This window comes from Suricata suricatta, chromosome 12 (genome assembly GCF_006229205.1).
Source record: "Suricata suricatta isolate VVHF042 chromosome 12, meerkat_22Aug2017_6uvM2_HiC, whole genome shotgun sequence".
Taxonomy (NCBI): Eukaryota; Metazoa; Chordata; class Mammalia; order Carnivora; family Herpestidae; genus Suricata; species Suricata suricatta.
Genome location: NC_043711.1, coordinates 95,277,278 through 95,295,130, shown reverse-complemented (window position 1 = coordinate 95,295,130; position 17,853 = coordinate 95,277,278). Strand labels below are relative to the sequence as shown.

The window sequence follows — 17,853 nt, the reverse complement described above, 5'->3', positions numbered from 1 at the left end:
CCTCAGACACACACATCTCTCTATGAGAGTTACACTTTCAGGGGCGCCTGGGGGGCTCAGTCGGTTGGGCATCCGGCTTCGGCTCAGGTCATGATCTCACGGTTCGTGGGTTCGAGCCCCGCGTCGGGCTCTGTGCTGACAGCTCAGAGCCTGGAGGCTGCTTTGGATTCTGTGTCTCCCTCTCTCTCTGACCCTCCCCTGCTCACGCTGTCTCTCTCTCTCTCTCAAAAATAAGTAAAAAAACAACAACAAAAAAGTTACACTTTCATCTTAAAATAATAATAATCCAGAGGGTTCAGAAAGAAAACTGTGACAAGTCAATTGTCCTCCTGCCCTGACCCCAGCCTCCAGTCTCTTCCACAGAGGCCAGTAGACACAGATGCTGACACACATCTGTAGTTACTCCTGAAATGTTCTAGAAGGGCCTCTACCGAGAGGAAGTCTTCCCTGACCCTTGGGCCCCTACTTTTTATTTTCAATTTTCTAAAATGTCTTTTTGAGGACAAGAGGTTGGATGAGGTCTAGGTTCGAATCCCTGCTCTCCATTATCACCTGGGGGGGGCATCTTGGGTAAGTGTCACCTCCTTCTGAGACTCAAGTCTCCTCCTCTGTAAAATGGGGATGTGATAGTAATGGGGTACGCAGTTCCCCCAGGGCTGGCTGGCGTGAGAAGCCTCATGCTTGGACCCTAGAACCAGTTACTCCACCTCACTCAAGACCCCAGAGCCTCTGCCCTGCTCCCACAGGCCTAGGTGAAGAGGGAGAGACTGAGAACTCAGAGAAAACTCAGCCCTCCCTTCCTCCAAACTCCTCTATGGCTCCCATATTCTCCACCAAGGTAATCCACACAAGGTAATTCAACAACTGTTTATTGGGATCCTGCTATGTGCCAGGCACTGCACCAGCTCATGCTGGCTCAGAGTTCACAGTAGGCAGGTGGGGAAGGGTGGTGGGCCAGGGAGGAAATGGAGCAGGGGTGCACAGAGTCTGGGGTCTGTCCATTCGGGTGCTAGTGTGAGGCAAGGGGGCCAGGACTTGGGCCATGTGGAGGTCATCGGGGCTGGCAGCGATGGCGGGGAGAGGGTCAAGTGAGTGGAGCATTCTAAAGACATGCATTTCGGGGGCGCCTGGGTGGCTCTGTCGGTTAAGCTTCTGATTCTTGATTTCAGCTCAGGTGATGATCTCATGGTTTGTGAGTTCAAGCCCCACATCGGGCTCTGAGCTGTTGGCTTGGGATTCTCTCTCTCCCTTTCTCTCTGGCCCTCCTCTGCTCTCTCTCTCTCTCAAAATAAACAAATAGACAACAACAACAACAACAAAAAGAAGTATGTTTCATTTCATTGTTTCCTTCCCTGTCTCCTCTCCAGAAGGCTCAGTTTTGTTAACAGGCACCACCCACCTCCACCCCGCTCCTCCGGCTCAGCCCCACAGCCGCCCGCTAGGACCCCTCCTCTGCCTCAGATTCATACCGACCAGCCCGCCATTCAGTCCCTCTCCGCCCCCAGCACAGACACAAAGCCGACTCCCACCCCTTTTCCTCCCGCTCTCCAGCGGAAGCCTCTGCCTGCAGGTGCCTCCTCTCTTGTCTCCTACTTCCTTTCTGTCCCTCAGTCTATTTCCCCCTCAAAGAGGAGTCATTCCTCTGTGTAAAGTCCCCTGGCAGCTTCCCCAGACTGAGAATAAGATCTGAACACCAGGCCCATAATGCCTTGTGGGCGGGCCGCTGCCCGCCCCTTCCACCGCCCCTGCCACCTCCCTCCCCTCCGGCCGCCCTGACCACTTCTCAAACACACCAAGCTCATTCCCACCTCAGGGCCTTTGCACTTGCCGTTCTCTCTGCTTACAGTTGCCTCCTCGCACTCAGTTCTCTCTGCCAGGCTAACTCCTACTCCATCTCTGGGAAGGCCCCTCAAGTACCCCCAGGTCCCTGACTGAGTTAGCGCCCTGCTGCCCTCCCGCGGCACCCTGCACTCTTCCCAGGGAAAAACCCCCTCCCCCCACCACCCAGGACTACCCGAGGACAGGGCCTGGCCTGCCTGTTTGGTGCCGTACCGCTAGTGCCCGGAACAGGGCCCGGCACACCGCAGGGGCTCCGTGCACGCGAGCTGAATGCAGGCGGAGAGGACTGAGCCACCATAGCGGGGGCTCCCGGCTGGAGCTGCAGACCTGCCCTCTGCCCGGAGAAGTGACCCGGATGGGAGACCGAGGGCACCCCGGCTTCCCCTTCCCCGTGGGCAGCGGGCCTGCCAGCAGAAGTCACTGACTCCGTGGCAGGGACCGCCCGGTTCAAATCCTGGCGTCCGAAGTGAGTTACCGCGTGACCCCCAAACTCCACTCCTTTATTTCCCAAGAGAAGTTAAAACATCAACATTTGTACTTTATATACGCCAGTCTACTACGTGTCCGTTACATCCTGAGAAAATTGCCACAGAAACACACACACACACACACCTGCTAAAAATAGCTAAAATAAAAAAAAATAAAACCCTGATAATAACACAGTGCTGGCAAAGGATGTAGCGCAGTGTGGATGTTCTCACAGACGACGCGTGAGCGGGCGTGTGTGGGCGTGTGCGGGCGGGTGGAGGCGTGAGCGGGCCCGTGTGGGCGTGTGCAGGTGTGTGCCGGCGAGTGCAGGGTGACTCCACATGAGAGCACGACGGGGAGAGAACCCCGCGGTCCATCAGCTGCCGAGCGAATGAACAGAGTGTGGCCTGGCGGCGGGAGAGAACACAGCCCTGACGTTCTAGGACAGGGAAGAGCCTCAGAAAGGGGACTTACCGGTCACAAGGGGACACGTGGCTCACTTCTGCGACTCCACGTGGACGTGGAGCGTCTAGAAGAGCCCAGTCCTTATAGACAGACAGCGGATTGTGGTGGCCAGGGGTCAAGCGGAGGAGAAAACGGGGAGTAGCTAATTGGGGGGGGGGTCCTTTTTCTGGTGATGAAATGTTCTGGAATGGGGCACCTGGCTAGCTCAGTCAGGTAAGCGTCGGACTTCGGCTGAGGGCATGATCTCGCAATTCGTGAGTTCAAGTCCGGGGTCGGGCTCTGTGCCAACAGCTCAGATTCTGTGTCCCCCTCTCTCCCTCTGCCCCTCCCCTGCTCACGCTGTCTCCCTCTCTCTCAAAAAAATAAATAAATAAATAATTTTTTAAAAAGAAAGGAAATGCTCTGGAATGAGATGGTGGGGAGGGTTGCACAACCCCGAGTGCAGACGAAAATCCGCAAGAGGAGGAATTGCATGGTAGGTGAAGCCATTAAAAAAAATCCTGTTGCCACCAGTGGCCTCACGGCTGGGTGTTCTTGGGAAAGTCCCCCAGGCTTTCTGAGCTCGGCCGGGGCTCTCCCACTCAGGACTGACCGCCTCCCGGTCCGCAGCCCTGCACCGCAGATACTCATGGTCTGGGTGATCGGCGGCCACGCTGGGGCTGGAGAAGGGGCTGCCCGTAGGCACGGGGGCTGGGGACAAATTCAGCTCATGGGCGATGCCCTGGAGGGGCCTTGAATGGCAGACGGACAGCAGCCCGCAGCCTTCGGAAAAGTGACAAGGTGGTTGGGATTCCAGAGGCCAACGCCCTTCCTTCTGGAAGATTCCCAGCTCTTCAACATCGTTCTCTGGGCGTGTGCGCATGCGCGTGCCCTTGTGCTTAGAAAGAAACTCACATGCTTATTACAGAAAATTCAGAAATCTAACAAGAAGAGAATCAAGGCGCGCCTGGGGGGCTCAGTCGGTTAAGTGTCCGACTTGGACTCAGGTCATGATCTCACGGTTTGTGGGTTCGAGCCGCGCGTCGGGCTCTGTGCTGACAGTTCTGAGCCTGGAGCCTGCTTCGGATTCTGAGTCTCCCTCTCTCTCTGCCCCTCTCCCAGTCTCTCTCTGTCTCTCTTTCTCGAAAATAAACAAACATTAAAAAAAAAAAGAAGAGAATTAAAACCCCAGCAACCCCACCACCCAGATAGAGGCACCATTGACCCCAGGGCACATACTTCCCTCCGCACAAAGGCAAAGGTGGGTGAAAATGGAGGAAAATTCTACATAAATGGGACCACACTATTTTTTCAAGCTGCTGTGCAAGTTGATGGTTGCACCTGTCAGTACATGTGGGTAACTTCCAAATCCCTGTGGAACGTCTAGTTTATCCATGAAAAGATTGATTGATCGATCGATTAATTGATGGTAAGTCAAAAGACGCTCGCTGGAAGAAGCAGTGATAATAGAGGTAAAAACTATATCAAGTGAGTGTCCTCCTCACGGGCACCTCAGCCTAGTGGGTATATCTCTTGCACATCCTTCTTTTTTTCTTTTCTTCTCTTTCTTGCCCTTCTTTCCTTCCTGTCAACAAATACTGAGTACTAACCACTCATTGGTTTATTTAATCACTCAAGAAACATTTGGGGATGGGGTGCCTGGGTGGCTCAGTTGGTTAAGCCTTCGGCTTCAGCTCAGGTCATGATCTCACGGTTCGCGGTTGGAGCCCCCGGTCGGGTTCTGTGCTGACAGCTCAGAGCCTGGAGCCTGCTTCGGATTCTGTGTCTCTCTCTCTCTCTTTGACCCTCCCCTGCTCATGCTGTCTCTCTCTGTCTCTCAAAAATAAATAAAAAAAATTAAAAAAAAAAAAGAAAAAGAAACATTTGGGGCATTTTTCTCGTGCCTGGCTTTTGTTTGTTTGTTTGTGTCCATCTTTGTGCTACATACACAATATATATTTTATTTTTGAAGTTTACTTATTTATTTTGAGATGGAGAGACAGTACATGGGAGTGTGATTACAGGAGGGGCAGAGAGAGAGGGAGAGAGAGAGTCCCCAACAGAATCTCCTACACGGGGCTCGAACTCACTAACCATGAGATCATGACCTGAACCGAAATCAAGAGTTGGAAGCTTAAGTGGCTGAGCCACCCAAGCTGTCCCTACACAATATATATTTTATTTATTTATTTATTCTTAACATTTATTTATTTTTGAGAGACAGAGACAAAGTGGGGGAGGGGCAGAGAGCGAGGGGGACACAGAATCCAAAGCAGGCTCCGGGCTCTGAGCTGTCAGCACAGAACCCGACGTGGGGCTTGAACCCACGAACCACAGATTGTGACTTGAGCTGAAGTCGGCCGTTTAAGCTACAGAGCCAGCCAGGCACCCTCACGATACATATTTTAAAGGTTGTATCATCACTTATAATGGCTGCCAGTTCCCAGGACCCCCAGGACCCCCGCTAAGAGCCCGCGCCCATGGGCTGGGACTTTGGGTTGTTAATGGTGCCCTACTCTTCTGAAAAATGCTGGGCAGAATGTGTTTATGTTCTTTTAGTTTTATTATTGGGCCAAAGGTTGAGCACGTTTTTAGTGATGTGCGAAGTGAAGCCTGGAGGGGGCAGGGACTCATCCGGGGTCACGGAGGGAAGCGCTGGTGGCCCTCAGATCCACAAAGAAATTATCCAAGTCCCTAGGAAAGCCCCCTGTCCTGCCCCCGCCATCCCCCCCTCCCACATAAGCACGGGGCCTCTCCCCTTGCTGCCGCCTTGTCGGTCCCACTAAAGCGTGCATTTCAGGCCAGAGCACCAGCTCAGTAGCTCTGGGTCCAGGAGCACGGTCCTCCCTCCCTGAGGTGGAGGCGCATTCAACGTCAAACTTCAGTGGAGAGTCTCAGCTCCCCGGGACCCTGGTCACCTGGCTGCTCACGGCTCCAGCCAGAAACGCTAGGATGATCCTGTGTGATCTTGGGAAATTCCTCTACTCTTTCAGAGCCTCGATGTCCCTATCTGTAAAATGGACATAATGCCAGTCAGTGTTTACTGAGGCTTTACTCTATACCAGGCCCGAGGCCAAGCAGTTTGTAAATATTCGTTTATTTTTTTTTAATGTTAATGTTTTTTATTTATTTTTGAGAGACAGAGAGAGACAATGTGAGCAGGGGAGGGGCAGAGAAAGAGGGAGACACAGAATCCGAAGCAGGCTCCAGGCTCTGAGCTGTCAGCACAGGGCCTGATGTGGCGCTTGAACCCACAAACCGCAAGATCATGACCTGAGCCGAAGTCGGATGCTTAACCGACTGAGCCACCCAGGCGCCCCAATATTCATTTATTTAATCTGCACAACGACCTCCAGAGGGAAGGGCTGTTCTCCGGGTGAGGGAATGGACACAGAGAGGCCGAGCGACCTGCTCCACGTCACACAGCAGGTAGGCAGTGGAGGAGAGATGTGAGCGCGGGGTCCTGGCTTGAGAACCCACGCTCTTGCCCACTGTGGGACCACCTCTGATACCCACATTGCCCAGGGTCGTGCAGATTAAATCAGGTGATCTGTGCAAAACAGACAGTGTTTGCCATTATTTTCATTGTTGCTGTGATTTGCCTGACTGGCTGCTCTTTGCCTCACTGGGTCTTTATTTCCTTCAGTTGCTGAAAAATCCAGACAAAGCGTCATCTTTGTTCCCCCCGTCACTCCTTGTGTCTGTAGGTCACCAAGCTTCCCAAATATCTCTCAACTGCACCCCTCCCTCTGCCTCGTTTCCACCAAGAGGACAGGGGTGTCCCTGCCGCTGGCTTGGGTCCCCACACAGCCACCCAGGGGATCGTCCCAATCCACTTGTGTCCTTCCTCTGTGTAAATCATGCCATGACTCCCCAGTGCCCTCAGGATGAATGTGAACCTTCTCCCCAGGCTGGCATGGCCCTGGCCCTAGCCCCTCCCCTTCCCCTGTTCCCCCTGCGCCTACTGACCCTCCAGTTCCTGAGACTGAGGACTGACTAAAACACTCTCCTTTCCAGAAAGCACAGAGGCCAAGTCTGACTCTCCAAATCTCCTCCTCACCCCCCCCCGCCCCCACCCCCCGGGTTTGGTGAATGAGGAATAAAAAGATCCAGGCCCTGAGGAAGATTTGCCACACCCTTGGCTGCAGCCACTTGTAGTGAGTTAAGCTGTGTCCCCCGCAAACGATATTTTCAAGTCCCAACCTCCAGAGCCATTAAATGTGGCCTCATTTTAAAACAGGGTCTTTGCCGCTATAATCAAACCGAGATGAGGTCAGACTGGATTAGGGCGGCTCCAAGCCCGGTGGCGGGTGTCCTTATAGGAAGAGAAGAGGACACACCCAGAGAAATAAAGTCGCAGAAGGAGGCCATGGGAAGCCAGAGGCAGAGAGGGGGGCGATGCGGTCCTAGAACCCCAGGGTTACCAGGAGCCGCCAAAAGCTACAAGAGGCAGGGACAGAAACTCACATATCACCTAGCTGGCGGTGCCCAGAGTGGGTCCCAGGCCCGGTGGGCCAGGTGGGTGGTCCCACCCCCGGGGAGCTCCTGGTCAGGAAGCCTCTCCTGGTCTGTTGGGGATTCACCCCACACCCCCCACACCCCCTGGGGACCGAGCGCCCTCTTCCCTGTCCCCCACACACTGCTGGCTGCCTACCTGGCTGGAGAGGGGTGAGTGGGGCTTTTTTTTTTTTAGAAGACTGAGGATAGGGCAAAATGAGCCCATCCGTGCCAGGGTGGCTGGGCAGGCCAGGATGGTAGGTAAAGGCCCAGACTGTCCCATTGTAGTTTAAAACGTTTCTACCCCAAAGTAGAGAGACCAAATTACCACAGTAACCGAAGAAGTCAGAGTTGGAATCCTCACTCTGCCACTCATTTGCTGTGTGACCCTCGGCCAGTTACTTAATCTCTCTGTGTCTAGGTTTTCTGTCTTGAGCCAGCTGTGAAAGTTTAATGAGTTGATCTACGTGAGGCACTCAGCACAGTGCCCGGCACATAGAAAGTGTCCTGTAAGAGTGGTGACTGTGGTCTCTTTCCTAGGGGCACACACGTATTCACCATTTAGCAAAATTTTACCAAGAGTATACCTCCTGCACAAGAAAAATGAGGATCAGGAATGGGACAGTGAACAAAGCGGACAAAATTCCCACTCCTGGGGAGCTGACATTCTGGCGAGGAGACACTCAACCCAGAAACTGTGAATAGTGGAAATATGGCTTGTCGGATGGTGACAAGTGCTGTGGAGAAAAATATCAACAGGGGAAGGCACTGGGTGTAAAGGGAGAGGGATGGTTGCCAGGACCCAGCGTGTGGTTCCCTGAGAGGAGGAGAGGCAAGTGCAAAGGTCCTGAGGTGGCAGGGAGCCTGGGGGGCTGGAGGGAGTGAGGGCATGGGGGAGGGGATGAGGCAGAGGTGAAGGGCAGACAGAGCCAGCACCTGTGGGCCAAGGGGACGGCTCGGCTTCCTGTGAGACTGGAGTTCATGCCCACGTAGATAAAGATATTTATTTTTTTAATTTAGACAGATACAAACTGAGCTCTTCACCACACTGAGCACAGTCAAGGCATTAGGATAAGGTATGTTAATCATACAGCAAATGAGCTTCACATCTAATCTTTTCTTTTCTTCTTCTTCTTTTTAAATTAAAGAATAAACCTCCGGGGTGACTGGGTGGCTCAGTGGGTTGAATGTCCAACTTCAGCTCAGGTCATGATCTCACGGCTCATGAATTCAAGCTCTGTGTCAGGCTCTGTGTTGACAGCTCAGAGCCTGAAGCCTACTTTAAATTCTGTGTCTCCCTCTCTCTCTGCCCTTCCCCCACTCATGCTCTGTCTCTCTCAAAAGTAAATAAACTTAAAAAAAAAACCTCCCATGACATGTAGCATTGACAACTTGAAAGCAAAAAGAAACATGAAGGACCCAGACCTCCGCCTGCCAGAGTACCCCCACCCCAGCTCAAGCATTGCCCTTGAGTAGCCGCGGGGTCACTAATGGGGCCCAGATGTGCCCAGAGGTGGCCCTGGCCCCAGGCCTGCCTGCCTGGACACTGCGTGGCGATCGGCTTTACAGCCAGTTTATTTCCTGGACTCGTTTTAAAGAAGAGCCCAGGGGAGGATCGAATGGCCCCGCCAGACCCTGCTGCTTCCCACTCCATCTCTGGCAACCCCACGGCTCTGAGCTGCTTGGCCCAGACAGCGGGGGCAAGTTCTGCCCTATGGTCGAAAGCCAACCAGTTACAACAGAAGGAACCGTGGCGCTAGAAAATCACCACTCGGCAGTCACCACAGTAATAATTGATTTGGGCAAAAATCACCAGTGAGGGCTGGAACAGTGGGTGGAAGTTTGGGGAGTAACAGGATATTCACATGGTCTTGGAACATCTCCCCACAAGATACGGATGAAATACAAAAGGGGGAAAAGAGGAACTTTATCCCAGTGAAACCTGGCAGACCCTCCTTAACGGAGAGGTCAAAGTTGACATCATTTGTAATGGACCAATGGACCTCAGGTGCCTCATGATACCTTGCACTGAGAAAGACACAACGCCATTTCTGTGGTTTGGCCAAAAGCACACTGCCCAAGCTCCATCATGACGAAGCATCAGGAAAGTCTCAATTGGGGGACATTCTACAAAATAGCCAGCCTGAACCCTGCAAAACACCAAAATCACCAAAGACCAAGAAAAGAGCTATTCCAGAATAAAAGGAAACGGGGTGCCAGGACAAGTGTGGGACCTGGGTTCTCGCCCCACAGGCACCCCCAGCGTGCTATGAAAGACATCACTGGGGCAGTTACAGAAACTTGGCTTTGTGCGTTAGATATTATTACACCAATGCTCTATTTCCTGATTTTGATCATTGAAGTATGGTTATATGAGAGAATGTTCTTGTCCTTAAATATCCATGCTCAAAAATTTTACTTTTGGAGAGAGAGAGAGAGAGAGAGGGAGAGAGTGAGTCAGGGGATAGGCAGAGGGACAGAGAGAGAATTTTAAGCAAGCTCCATGCTCAGTGCAGAGCCCAACACAGGGCTTGATCCCGTGACTCTGGGATCATGACCTACGCTGAAATCAAGAGTTGGACGCTCAACCAACTGAGGCACCCAGGTGCCCCTCCATGTCAAGGGGCATCAATGTCTACAATTTGCTCTCAAGTGGTTCCGAAATAAATGTGTGTATACGTATATATGTGTATACAGAGAGAAGATGCAAGTATAAGAAAATGTCCAATATTTTGAAGGATCTGAATGAAAGAGTCCGGGTTTTTGTACTTTTCTTCAAACTTTTTTGTCAGGCTAAACTATTTCAAAATAAAAAGAGTTTTAAAAATCTAAAAAACAGGCACGTGGCTGGCTCAGTTGGTAGAGCATGTGACACTTCATTCTCCAGGTCATGAGTTCAATCCCCACGTTGGGGGTAGAGATTACTTTTTAAAAAGTCTTTAATAATAATAATAAATCATCTAAACACTGTACCCCTACTCCTCCCTTGTTTCAGACCACCCCATTCCACTTCCTGTGACTCCTTAGAGAAATGCTTTAATTATTTTATTGTAAATGCAGAGTTTCCACATGCAAATACAAACAGGAATGAAGAACACGCTTATTTCCACCCCCTCGTCCTCCCACAAAAGGGAGCATGTACTGAGAGCTATTTTACACCTAGCAATGTGGCTAAGCGGGGACCATTCCCTATCAGAACGTAGGGACCCTTCTCATTCCTTTTATCCCCACCCACCTTGGCTTCCCGGGGACCCACAGCCCTTTTTAATAACCCCAAATGACCCTTCCCACGAGCACTCAGGTGTGCACCCCAGCACCCCGCCTCTTGAATCAGTCTCCCACGGCCTCCATCACCTGGGCCAGGCCAGCATCGGTTCTGCCCTGGGACGTCGGGGCTCCAGCTCATTCCCCCCACCCCGCCCCGCATTTCCCCCCAGGAGCCTGGCAAGCAAAGCAGGCTTCGCCCGTCCCTGCTTAGGTGCCCACACAGCGGCCCAGAGGCTCCACTAAAATCCTGAGTCCTCACGAAGCTCACATGCTCCCCAGGATACGAGCGCCTCACCCATCCCACCCTGTCCCCCTACCCCCAGCGCCCTGGTCTTTCTCTGTGCAGGGCAAGCTCATGCCAGCCTCCAAGCGTTTGCGCTCGCGGCTCCTTCCCGGCCTGGGACTGTCCCTTCCTTCAGGTCTCAGTGGCCTGCCTTAACGGCGAGCCTGCCCCCTCGCTCACTCTGGTCTTGGCGCAGGCACAGGAGGACAGCGGCTTGTGTTCTGTCTCCCCCACTAGAACCTAGGTGCCACAAGGGCAGAGGGACTATCTCTCTGTCACCGCTGTGTGTCCCCTGGGGCCTAGAACAGGGCCAGGCTCACACGGCGCTCAAGGCCTACTGAATGGAAGCCCCTTTCCAGTCTCCAGGAAGGAAGGCATGGCCATCACCCCATTTTGTAGAGGCAGAAACTGGGGGGTTCCAAGGGGCAGAGCCTGGCTCTAGGCCCTGACAGGGGCACGAGCCAGGCGTCCCTGAGTCCCGGGATGATCAGAGCCTGGTACGTGGCATCCTGGATGCCGGGGAGGGGTTTCCACCAGGCGTGTCCCCCCATCCCCTGACCCCACAGTGTGTGAAGTCAATTACTCCCTCACCGTTGGCGTCTCGGCACCTACTGCGGGGCTGGGATGTACATGACAGCCCAGGGACATGGGGCACAGTAGGCCCTCAGCAAATTGGTGCCCAACCCCCAACCCCCCCGCAACTCCCTAACTTCCCTTCAGGGAGGCCAGCTACAATTTGGCGATTGTTAGAGAACTTTTTTTTTTTTCTTTCAGGAGGAAAGCTGCAAGTCATTAAGGGCTGCTCCCGGCCTGCGGGTCACCATTTCCTGTTTAGAAGAAAGAATCATCTCTCCTTTGGAACATGAGGCTCCCCCACCCCCGGCCTGACTCTGGGGCTCTGGGGCGCCTGTGAGGCCTGCTCCACTCCCCGCAGGAAACTGGCACCTTCAGCACCTTTTGTGCTCAGAACGGACACTCATTTTCTCCCGGCCCCAGGAGGGCCCCAGAGGTGAGGTCACCGTGACAACCAGCCAGGAGTGAATTATCCCAGCCCGGGACGCAAGCTGACCGTCTTCCCGTCCTGTCCTCGAGCAGGAAGCTGAATGACCCCTACCCTTTGGCCTGGCTTCTCACCCTCTTGGCTCCAGCCAGCCAATTTCCTTGCATCAAAGGCCATTTGGTACCCAGCAGCCAGACAGAGGTGTGGGTCTGACAGGGAGGCCGGAGTGGGGCCCAGAGCCCTTGGAAACAGGAAGGACATCCTCTGTCCCCTTCTCGCCCGCTGCATTCCACTCCCTCCCCAGAAGACCTGCAGTGCTGGGGCAAGGCTGGCGGCCCGTCTGGCTGATAAGACCCAGGGAGCTGGCTCCTCACCCTGCGCGCCTGGTCAGCTTCAAACTGGAAGGATGAGTCCATCAGGGCCACAATGTAAAGTGCAAGGACCCTGCGCCCTCACCCCCCAGTGCTGCTCACTGACCCACAGGTGTTTCCCAGCCAACGCATCAGACAGGACACCCAGGCTCAGAGGAAAGCCAGTGTGCACAAATAAAGTCCCTGACAGTCAAAGTCAGAAGTCCAAAGCCATGTGGTGTTTAGGGGACAGGATTTAAGCCTGTGTTGGAACATCCGGAGCTGCCTGAATCCCTGCCCCCTCCTCCCTTCCTGAAGGCGCTTTAAAACGCCCGCCCCTCTAGAAAACTCGGTGGACTTTAATACATAAATTAACCACTTTATTGAATATTAATAAACTGTACATATAACTATACAAAACTTTTCCTTAGTACAAAATGTTGCTCGCAATATAAATACCAGTGTACCTTTAAAAATGTAAACATCTTCCTCCTGGGCCCACCTGTCAGACCCCAGAAATAGTTCTGGGAGACACATGGGTCGGGCTGAAGCACCCCACTTGCCCGACAAGTGACGGCAATTACTCACAGTCTCTTCTGAGACTGTTGTTAAATCGCCCATGAAACAGGTGCCACCATGACACACAGGAGGCCGAAATAGCTGCCCAGGCCCGGGGGCATCCTGGGGTCTAGACCAGTCCTGGGTCAGTGACCGCCCCCACTGGCCCCGGGGGTGAACCTGGGGGTGGATTACTGCATAGTTAGTCACACCTCCTGGAGGGGTGGCCTGGGGGTTCCGGGTGGGGGAGGAGTGGGTCCCCCTGAGGGCGGGGGGGCTTCCTACCGTCTGTCTGCTTTCGTCCCGCCCGGAGCTCAAAGCAGCTGTGTCCAAACACCTTTGGATACACAAACCCACACAGAGAGGCCAACCCCAGAACTCTTGGCTGCAAGCCACCCTCCCCAGCGGCTCACAGAAAGGCCTCTGAGCCCACCGAGGCACCAGGCAGAGAGAACTGGAAGCGGGTCCTCAGAGTCCTGTGGGGCAAACGCAGCCAACAAAGGGGGAGCTCAGAAGGGACTTCCGTGGCCGTGAGGAGGAGGGAGGCTCCTTCCTCCTGGAGTTGGGGAGGCCACAGTGGTCGGGGGAGGGTTTGGAGAGGCAGGAGGAGCTCTGAGGGTCAGCGCGGACCCCCTGAGCAGCCCGACTCCTGGTGTTTGTGCAGAAGGGACATGCGGGAAAAGGTGCGGGAGCACGTCTTGCACTGATACTTCTTGACATCCGAGTGGGTCTGGAGGTGGGCCCGAAGGTTGGAGCGGTCGGCGAAGGCTCGGCTGCAGTGGGAGCAGGAAAAGGGCTTCTCGCCTGGGGGCAGAAAACAGGGGAGCTGAGTGCTAAGCCGCTGGGGGTAGCAGCTGACATTTAGTTACCGAAGTCTTGGCCCAACCGCCCCTCCCCCTGTTAGAACCCATATCACCCCAACCCTGAAGAAATCCCATGGCCCAGAAAAACCAGGCCCTAGTCTAGGGTCCAAAGCCCTGGATCCGATCGGGAGCTCTGCCACTCCCCCACCCGTGCGACCGTGACTGTGAGCAAGTCGTCTGGTTTCTCTGAGCCTCCATTTGCTGGTCTGTAACATGGAGCTGTTCACCGCCGCACCCATAGGAGTCGGTAATCCAGAGGTGGGAAATGAAGCCCTCACGGTGACAAGCTGGCTGGGAATGCTCAACAAACCGTGACGATGACGGGACTGAATTTACCGGAACACGTCCTTTGTGCAGGGACGCTCACCTCATTTATTCCTACCTCTGTCCTCAGTTTAGACACAGTGAAACAGAGGCACAGAGAAGCCAAGCGGGACATGCAGGGGCACCCCGCAAGAAGCAAGCAGTCTGACTCCAGAGCCTCTTAAGGGAGTTATAGTGGACATTCCTTCATCTGGGGACAGAGCCTGGGTCAGCCTTAAAGGGTCCCTGTCACACACACACCCCCCCCACAGCAGGTTGGGGCACTTCCCCGAGCTGCTTCTCCACCACAATGCTGCTGACCACCTTTCGGGTGATTTCAGGTCTTGTCTGTCCCCCAGGATGCATAATCGTGTCCCCATGAGAATAGGGACCTCCCCTGAATTTATCCCAAGCCTCTCGCCAGGCCTGGGGCCCCAAGACGCTACAGAAACCTTGCACCTTATGACTTGCTTAGAACCCCTTTCTACCTGGGGCCCTCACCTGCCTGGCCAAGGCCGTGCTGAAGAGTCCTGCTCAGGGAGCTAGGTACACAGCATGGCCCACTCAGTGCTTAGACAAAGAGAAGACTTTTTAAAAAAGCCTCAGAGGAGCCTGACCCCTCAATCACCACCAGACAATGCTACTCACTAGTTTTCATAATTCCTGCCCCAAGGAAGACACATAGTACAGTTCAAAAACACTGACAATGATATTCTGTTTTCTTGGGGATTGCGGTATTTCCTACTAAGTAAAAAGGCCAAATAGTAGCTCATTAAACAAGTATTTATCAAGCTTCTCCGGGGTGCCAGCCAACAATACTGAGCAGTCTTTCCTACAAAATAGAAGCCTTCCCTCCTGCTAGCAGTCTGACCTGCCCCTAGGCCATGGCCCACTGGTTAAACCCCAGGGTTGGAATTCGGGAGAGCAGGGAATGAATGAATTCCACCAGCCTCTGGGGCGCCTGGGGCCTGTGCTGGGCACTGGGAGGGAGGGGTCCAGAAGTCAGATGCCTGAGGCCACTACGGAAGCTTCTGTTCCTGGGCTGTCTCCTGGGGCACGGAGCTAGGCACACATCCGTACCTACCTAGAGAAGACAGGCCAGGCCGGAGTAGGGGACTTAGCAGGACTAGGGACGTCAGTTCACTGGCTCTGTCATTACTGAGCACCCTCTGCAGACGAGGCCTACAAGGCCTAACGACTGCACCGAAGGTCCCCGTGCAGTCCCTCCTCCCTCACACACTCCCTGGTGACCTGAGGGCTTGCTGGACGCTGCCGGGTAAGGGGGCACGGAGTCCTGTTTTCCCCAGGGCACAAAAAGCCACAACCCTCTCACCTCCCTGGCTCCAGCCTTCTGAGCTGTGACTTGGGAAAGTGATTCCTTCTGTGCCTCAGTTTCCTGATCTGTAAGGTGGGGGTTACGACCGTACCTCCTTCCCAGGGCTGTGGATTTACTGCACTAACCCAGGTGCAGGAGGCCCTGGGCGGCGAGCGCTCCAAACGCTACCTTTAGGTCATGTGGGATCAGACGCAAACGTGAACAAAGGAGGGAGGCCTCGGAGGATGTGATGGGGAGGAGGTCTGTGTGTGCAAGCAGCGGGCACAGACCTGCACCCCTTGCAGATGCCCCGCCCCCGCAGACGTCTTTATGGTGATCCTGGCGAGTGTGAAATCGGCACCAGGCCGGCGGGGACAAAGGCCGCCGAGGGAGGCACTGTACATGCGATACTCCCCGGATTACAGGGGCCTGACACGCCGCGGGCCAGCAGCTGCGGCCGGAACAGGTGCTGGCCACCACTGGCCACGCACCTGCTCCACCCCCAGCCCCCACCCACTGGGCCCACCATTAAGACTCACAATGGGAGTCGATGAGGATGGGGATGGTGCATTTCAACAGGCTTTGTGTCTGAGCCATGCCTTTACATGAAAATAATGCCGGGAGAAGCTGGGGGCTCAGGAGAGCACCCCAGTGGTTTCGACTCCCTCTCAGCCCAGGACAGAGGTGGCCAGACAGCTGCACCTTTACATCAGGTCCCTTTAAAATCAGGGCTCTGTGTGCACAAAGTAAGAGAAATGGGGGGCAGGGAGGCAGGGACACCTGGGAGGAGGAGCCATGCCAGCCTGCAAAACGCCAGGCCTAGCGGACCACCCGCTGACCCTGGTGGCTCAGGTCAGCCCCCGGGCCAGGAAAGGCCTCCCACTGGTCAGCGGGACCCCGAAGCTTGACAGCTAAGACCCTTGAACCTTGTCCCAGAGTCACACCCCAAAGAGCAGCCCCAAATGGTGGCCTCCACCTTTCAAGTTCTGAGGACACAGCGTCTGCCTTTTCCTTTGCCACATTTCCCGAGAGTTAAAGGATAGAAAACTCTCCTTTTCACGATTTTCTGTGTTTTGAAACACAGATACAACTGTGTTTTCTGCCGGCCAAGGTATTCCCAGGTCTGCATCGCAGGACTGTTTATCCGCTCACCGCGGGGGCAGGGACACAGATCTAGGAAATGAACTGATTAAGGACGTGACAGCCACCCTAAAAAATGCTGTCAGAGTCCACCCTGTCTGATTACGCTGTCACAATCCTGAGGCTCAGAGAGGGTAACTCACTCGCTCAAGGTCACACAGCATAGAAGCAGAGCAACTATCAAAAACATTTCTGTTCAGGGGGCATCTGGGTGGCTCAGTAAGCTGCACATCCAACTCTTGATTTCAGCTCAGGTCACGGATCTCTTGGTCTTGTGAGTTCGAGCCGCGCCTCAGGCTCCGTGCTGACCTGTGCCACCTGCTTGGGATTCTCTCTCCTCTCTCTCTGACCCTCCCTCACTCAGCTGTCTCTCTCTCAAAATAAATAAACATTAAAAAACCCCCACACATTTCAGTTATGTATCAAGTGTGGCCCAGGTGCTCCCTGCTCTGTCAGGTAACCCCAGCGGAACCCCCACAAGATGGCCTTGTGCTCATTATACAGGTGAGGAAACTGAAGCCCAGAGAGGTGAGCCAGCAGAGGTCCTGGGAGCAGGACCCCAGCCGGGAGGGGAGGGCGGCGCTGGGGTGGGACTCCCTCACCCCTGGCCCCCACTTTCCCGTGCCCACAACTCCAAGGCGGAAGAAACGGAGGCCGGTGGGCACACTCACCCGTGTGCGTGCGCACGTGGCCCTGCAGCAGCCAGGGCCTGGAGAAGGCCTTCCCGCAGGTGCCGCACACGCAGGGCAGCGTGTGGCTCCGGATGTGCATCTTGAGGGCCCCCAGGCTGACGTACTCCTTGCTGCAGTACTTGCAGTTGAAGGCCTTGCGCGTCTGCGAGTCCTTGGCCACCGAGAGCCCCGCCAGCTGCGCGGGCAACCGGCCCAGGCCGGCGAAGGCGACGTAGCTGTCGGCCTCCAGGGACGAGGCTGAGGTGGAGGAGAAGGACGACGGGGCCGGCGACGGCGGGCTGGGCGGCTGCGAGCCTTTCCCGCTGTCGTCGTCCGACAGGGAGGTCAGCTCGGCGGCCCCGGGGGCCTCCTGGGGCCGCGGGCCGGCCCAGCGGACGGGCTGCGCCTGCGGGGCCAGGAGCGAGTCCCAGATGAGCGTGGGCAGCGAGGCCGTGGGGTTGAGGACCTCGGGAGGTGGGATGGCCGCCAGCAGGTGGGCCTGGTCATACGGCTGCTGGAAGGCAAACTCTGCGGGGAGAAGGAGAGAAGGCAGGGTCAGGCACTGGGTCGCGCAGTCAGTCAACAAACAGTAGCCTGCTGCGGGCGGGGCCGGCGCGCGGGGCCGGCGCTCAGTACTTATCGCAGGGAGGAAAGACCCGCGGCCCCGACGGCCCGTCCTGCCCTCCCAGAGCCCCTCAGCCCCGCCGCCCCGCTCGCCCGCCCCGGCCTCCAGATCACACCCGGAGGGCGCCGCCGCCCGGCCCGACTCGGGGGCCCCTGCCCCGGCCCCCCACCCCCACCCCGCTTCTCCTCGGTCCGCCGCCGAGCAGCCTCCTCACGCAAGACCACCGCCCT

At 55.2% G+C, this 17,853-nt stretch overlaps 1 protein-coding gene across 1 annotated transcript in view; it reads right to left on the bottom strand.

Annotated features, from left to right (window-relative positions):
• Window positions 1-12,511: 12,511 nt before the first annotated feature.
• Window positions 12,512-17,853, bottom strand: part of SNAI1 (snail family transcriptional repressor 1) — a 5,785-nt gene continuing 443 nt past the window's right edge. The window contains exons 2-3 of the mRNA XM_029917966.1: window positions 16,999-17,775; window positions 12,512-13,510 (exon numbers count right to left, since the gene is read on the bottom strand). Of these exons, the coding sequence (XP_029773826.1) occupies window positions 13,326-13,510; window positions 16,999-17,775 (962 nt within the window). The 3' untranslated portion in view covers window positions 12,512-13,325. The remainder of the gene's footprint in view (window positions 13,511-16,998; window positions 17,776-17,853) is intronic.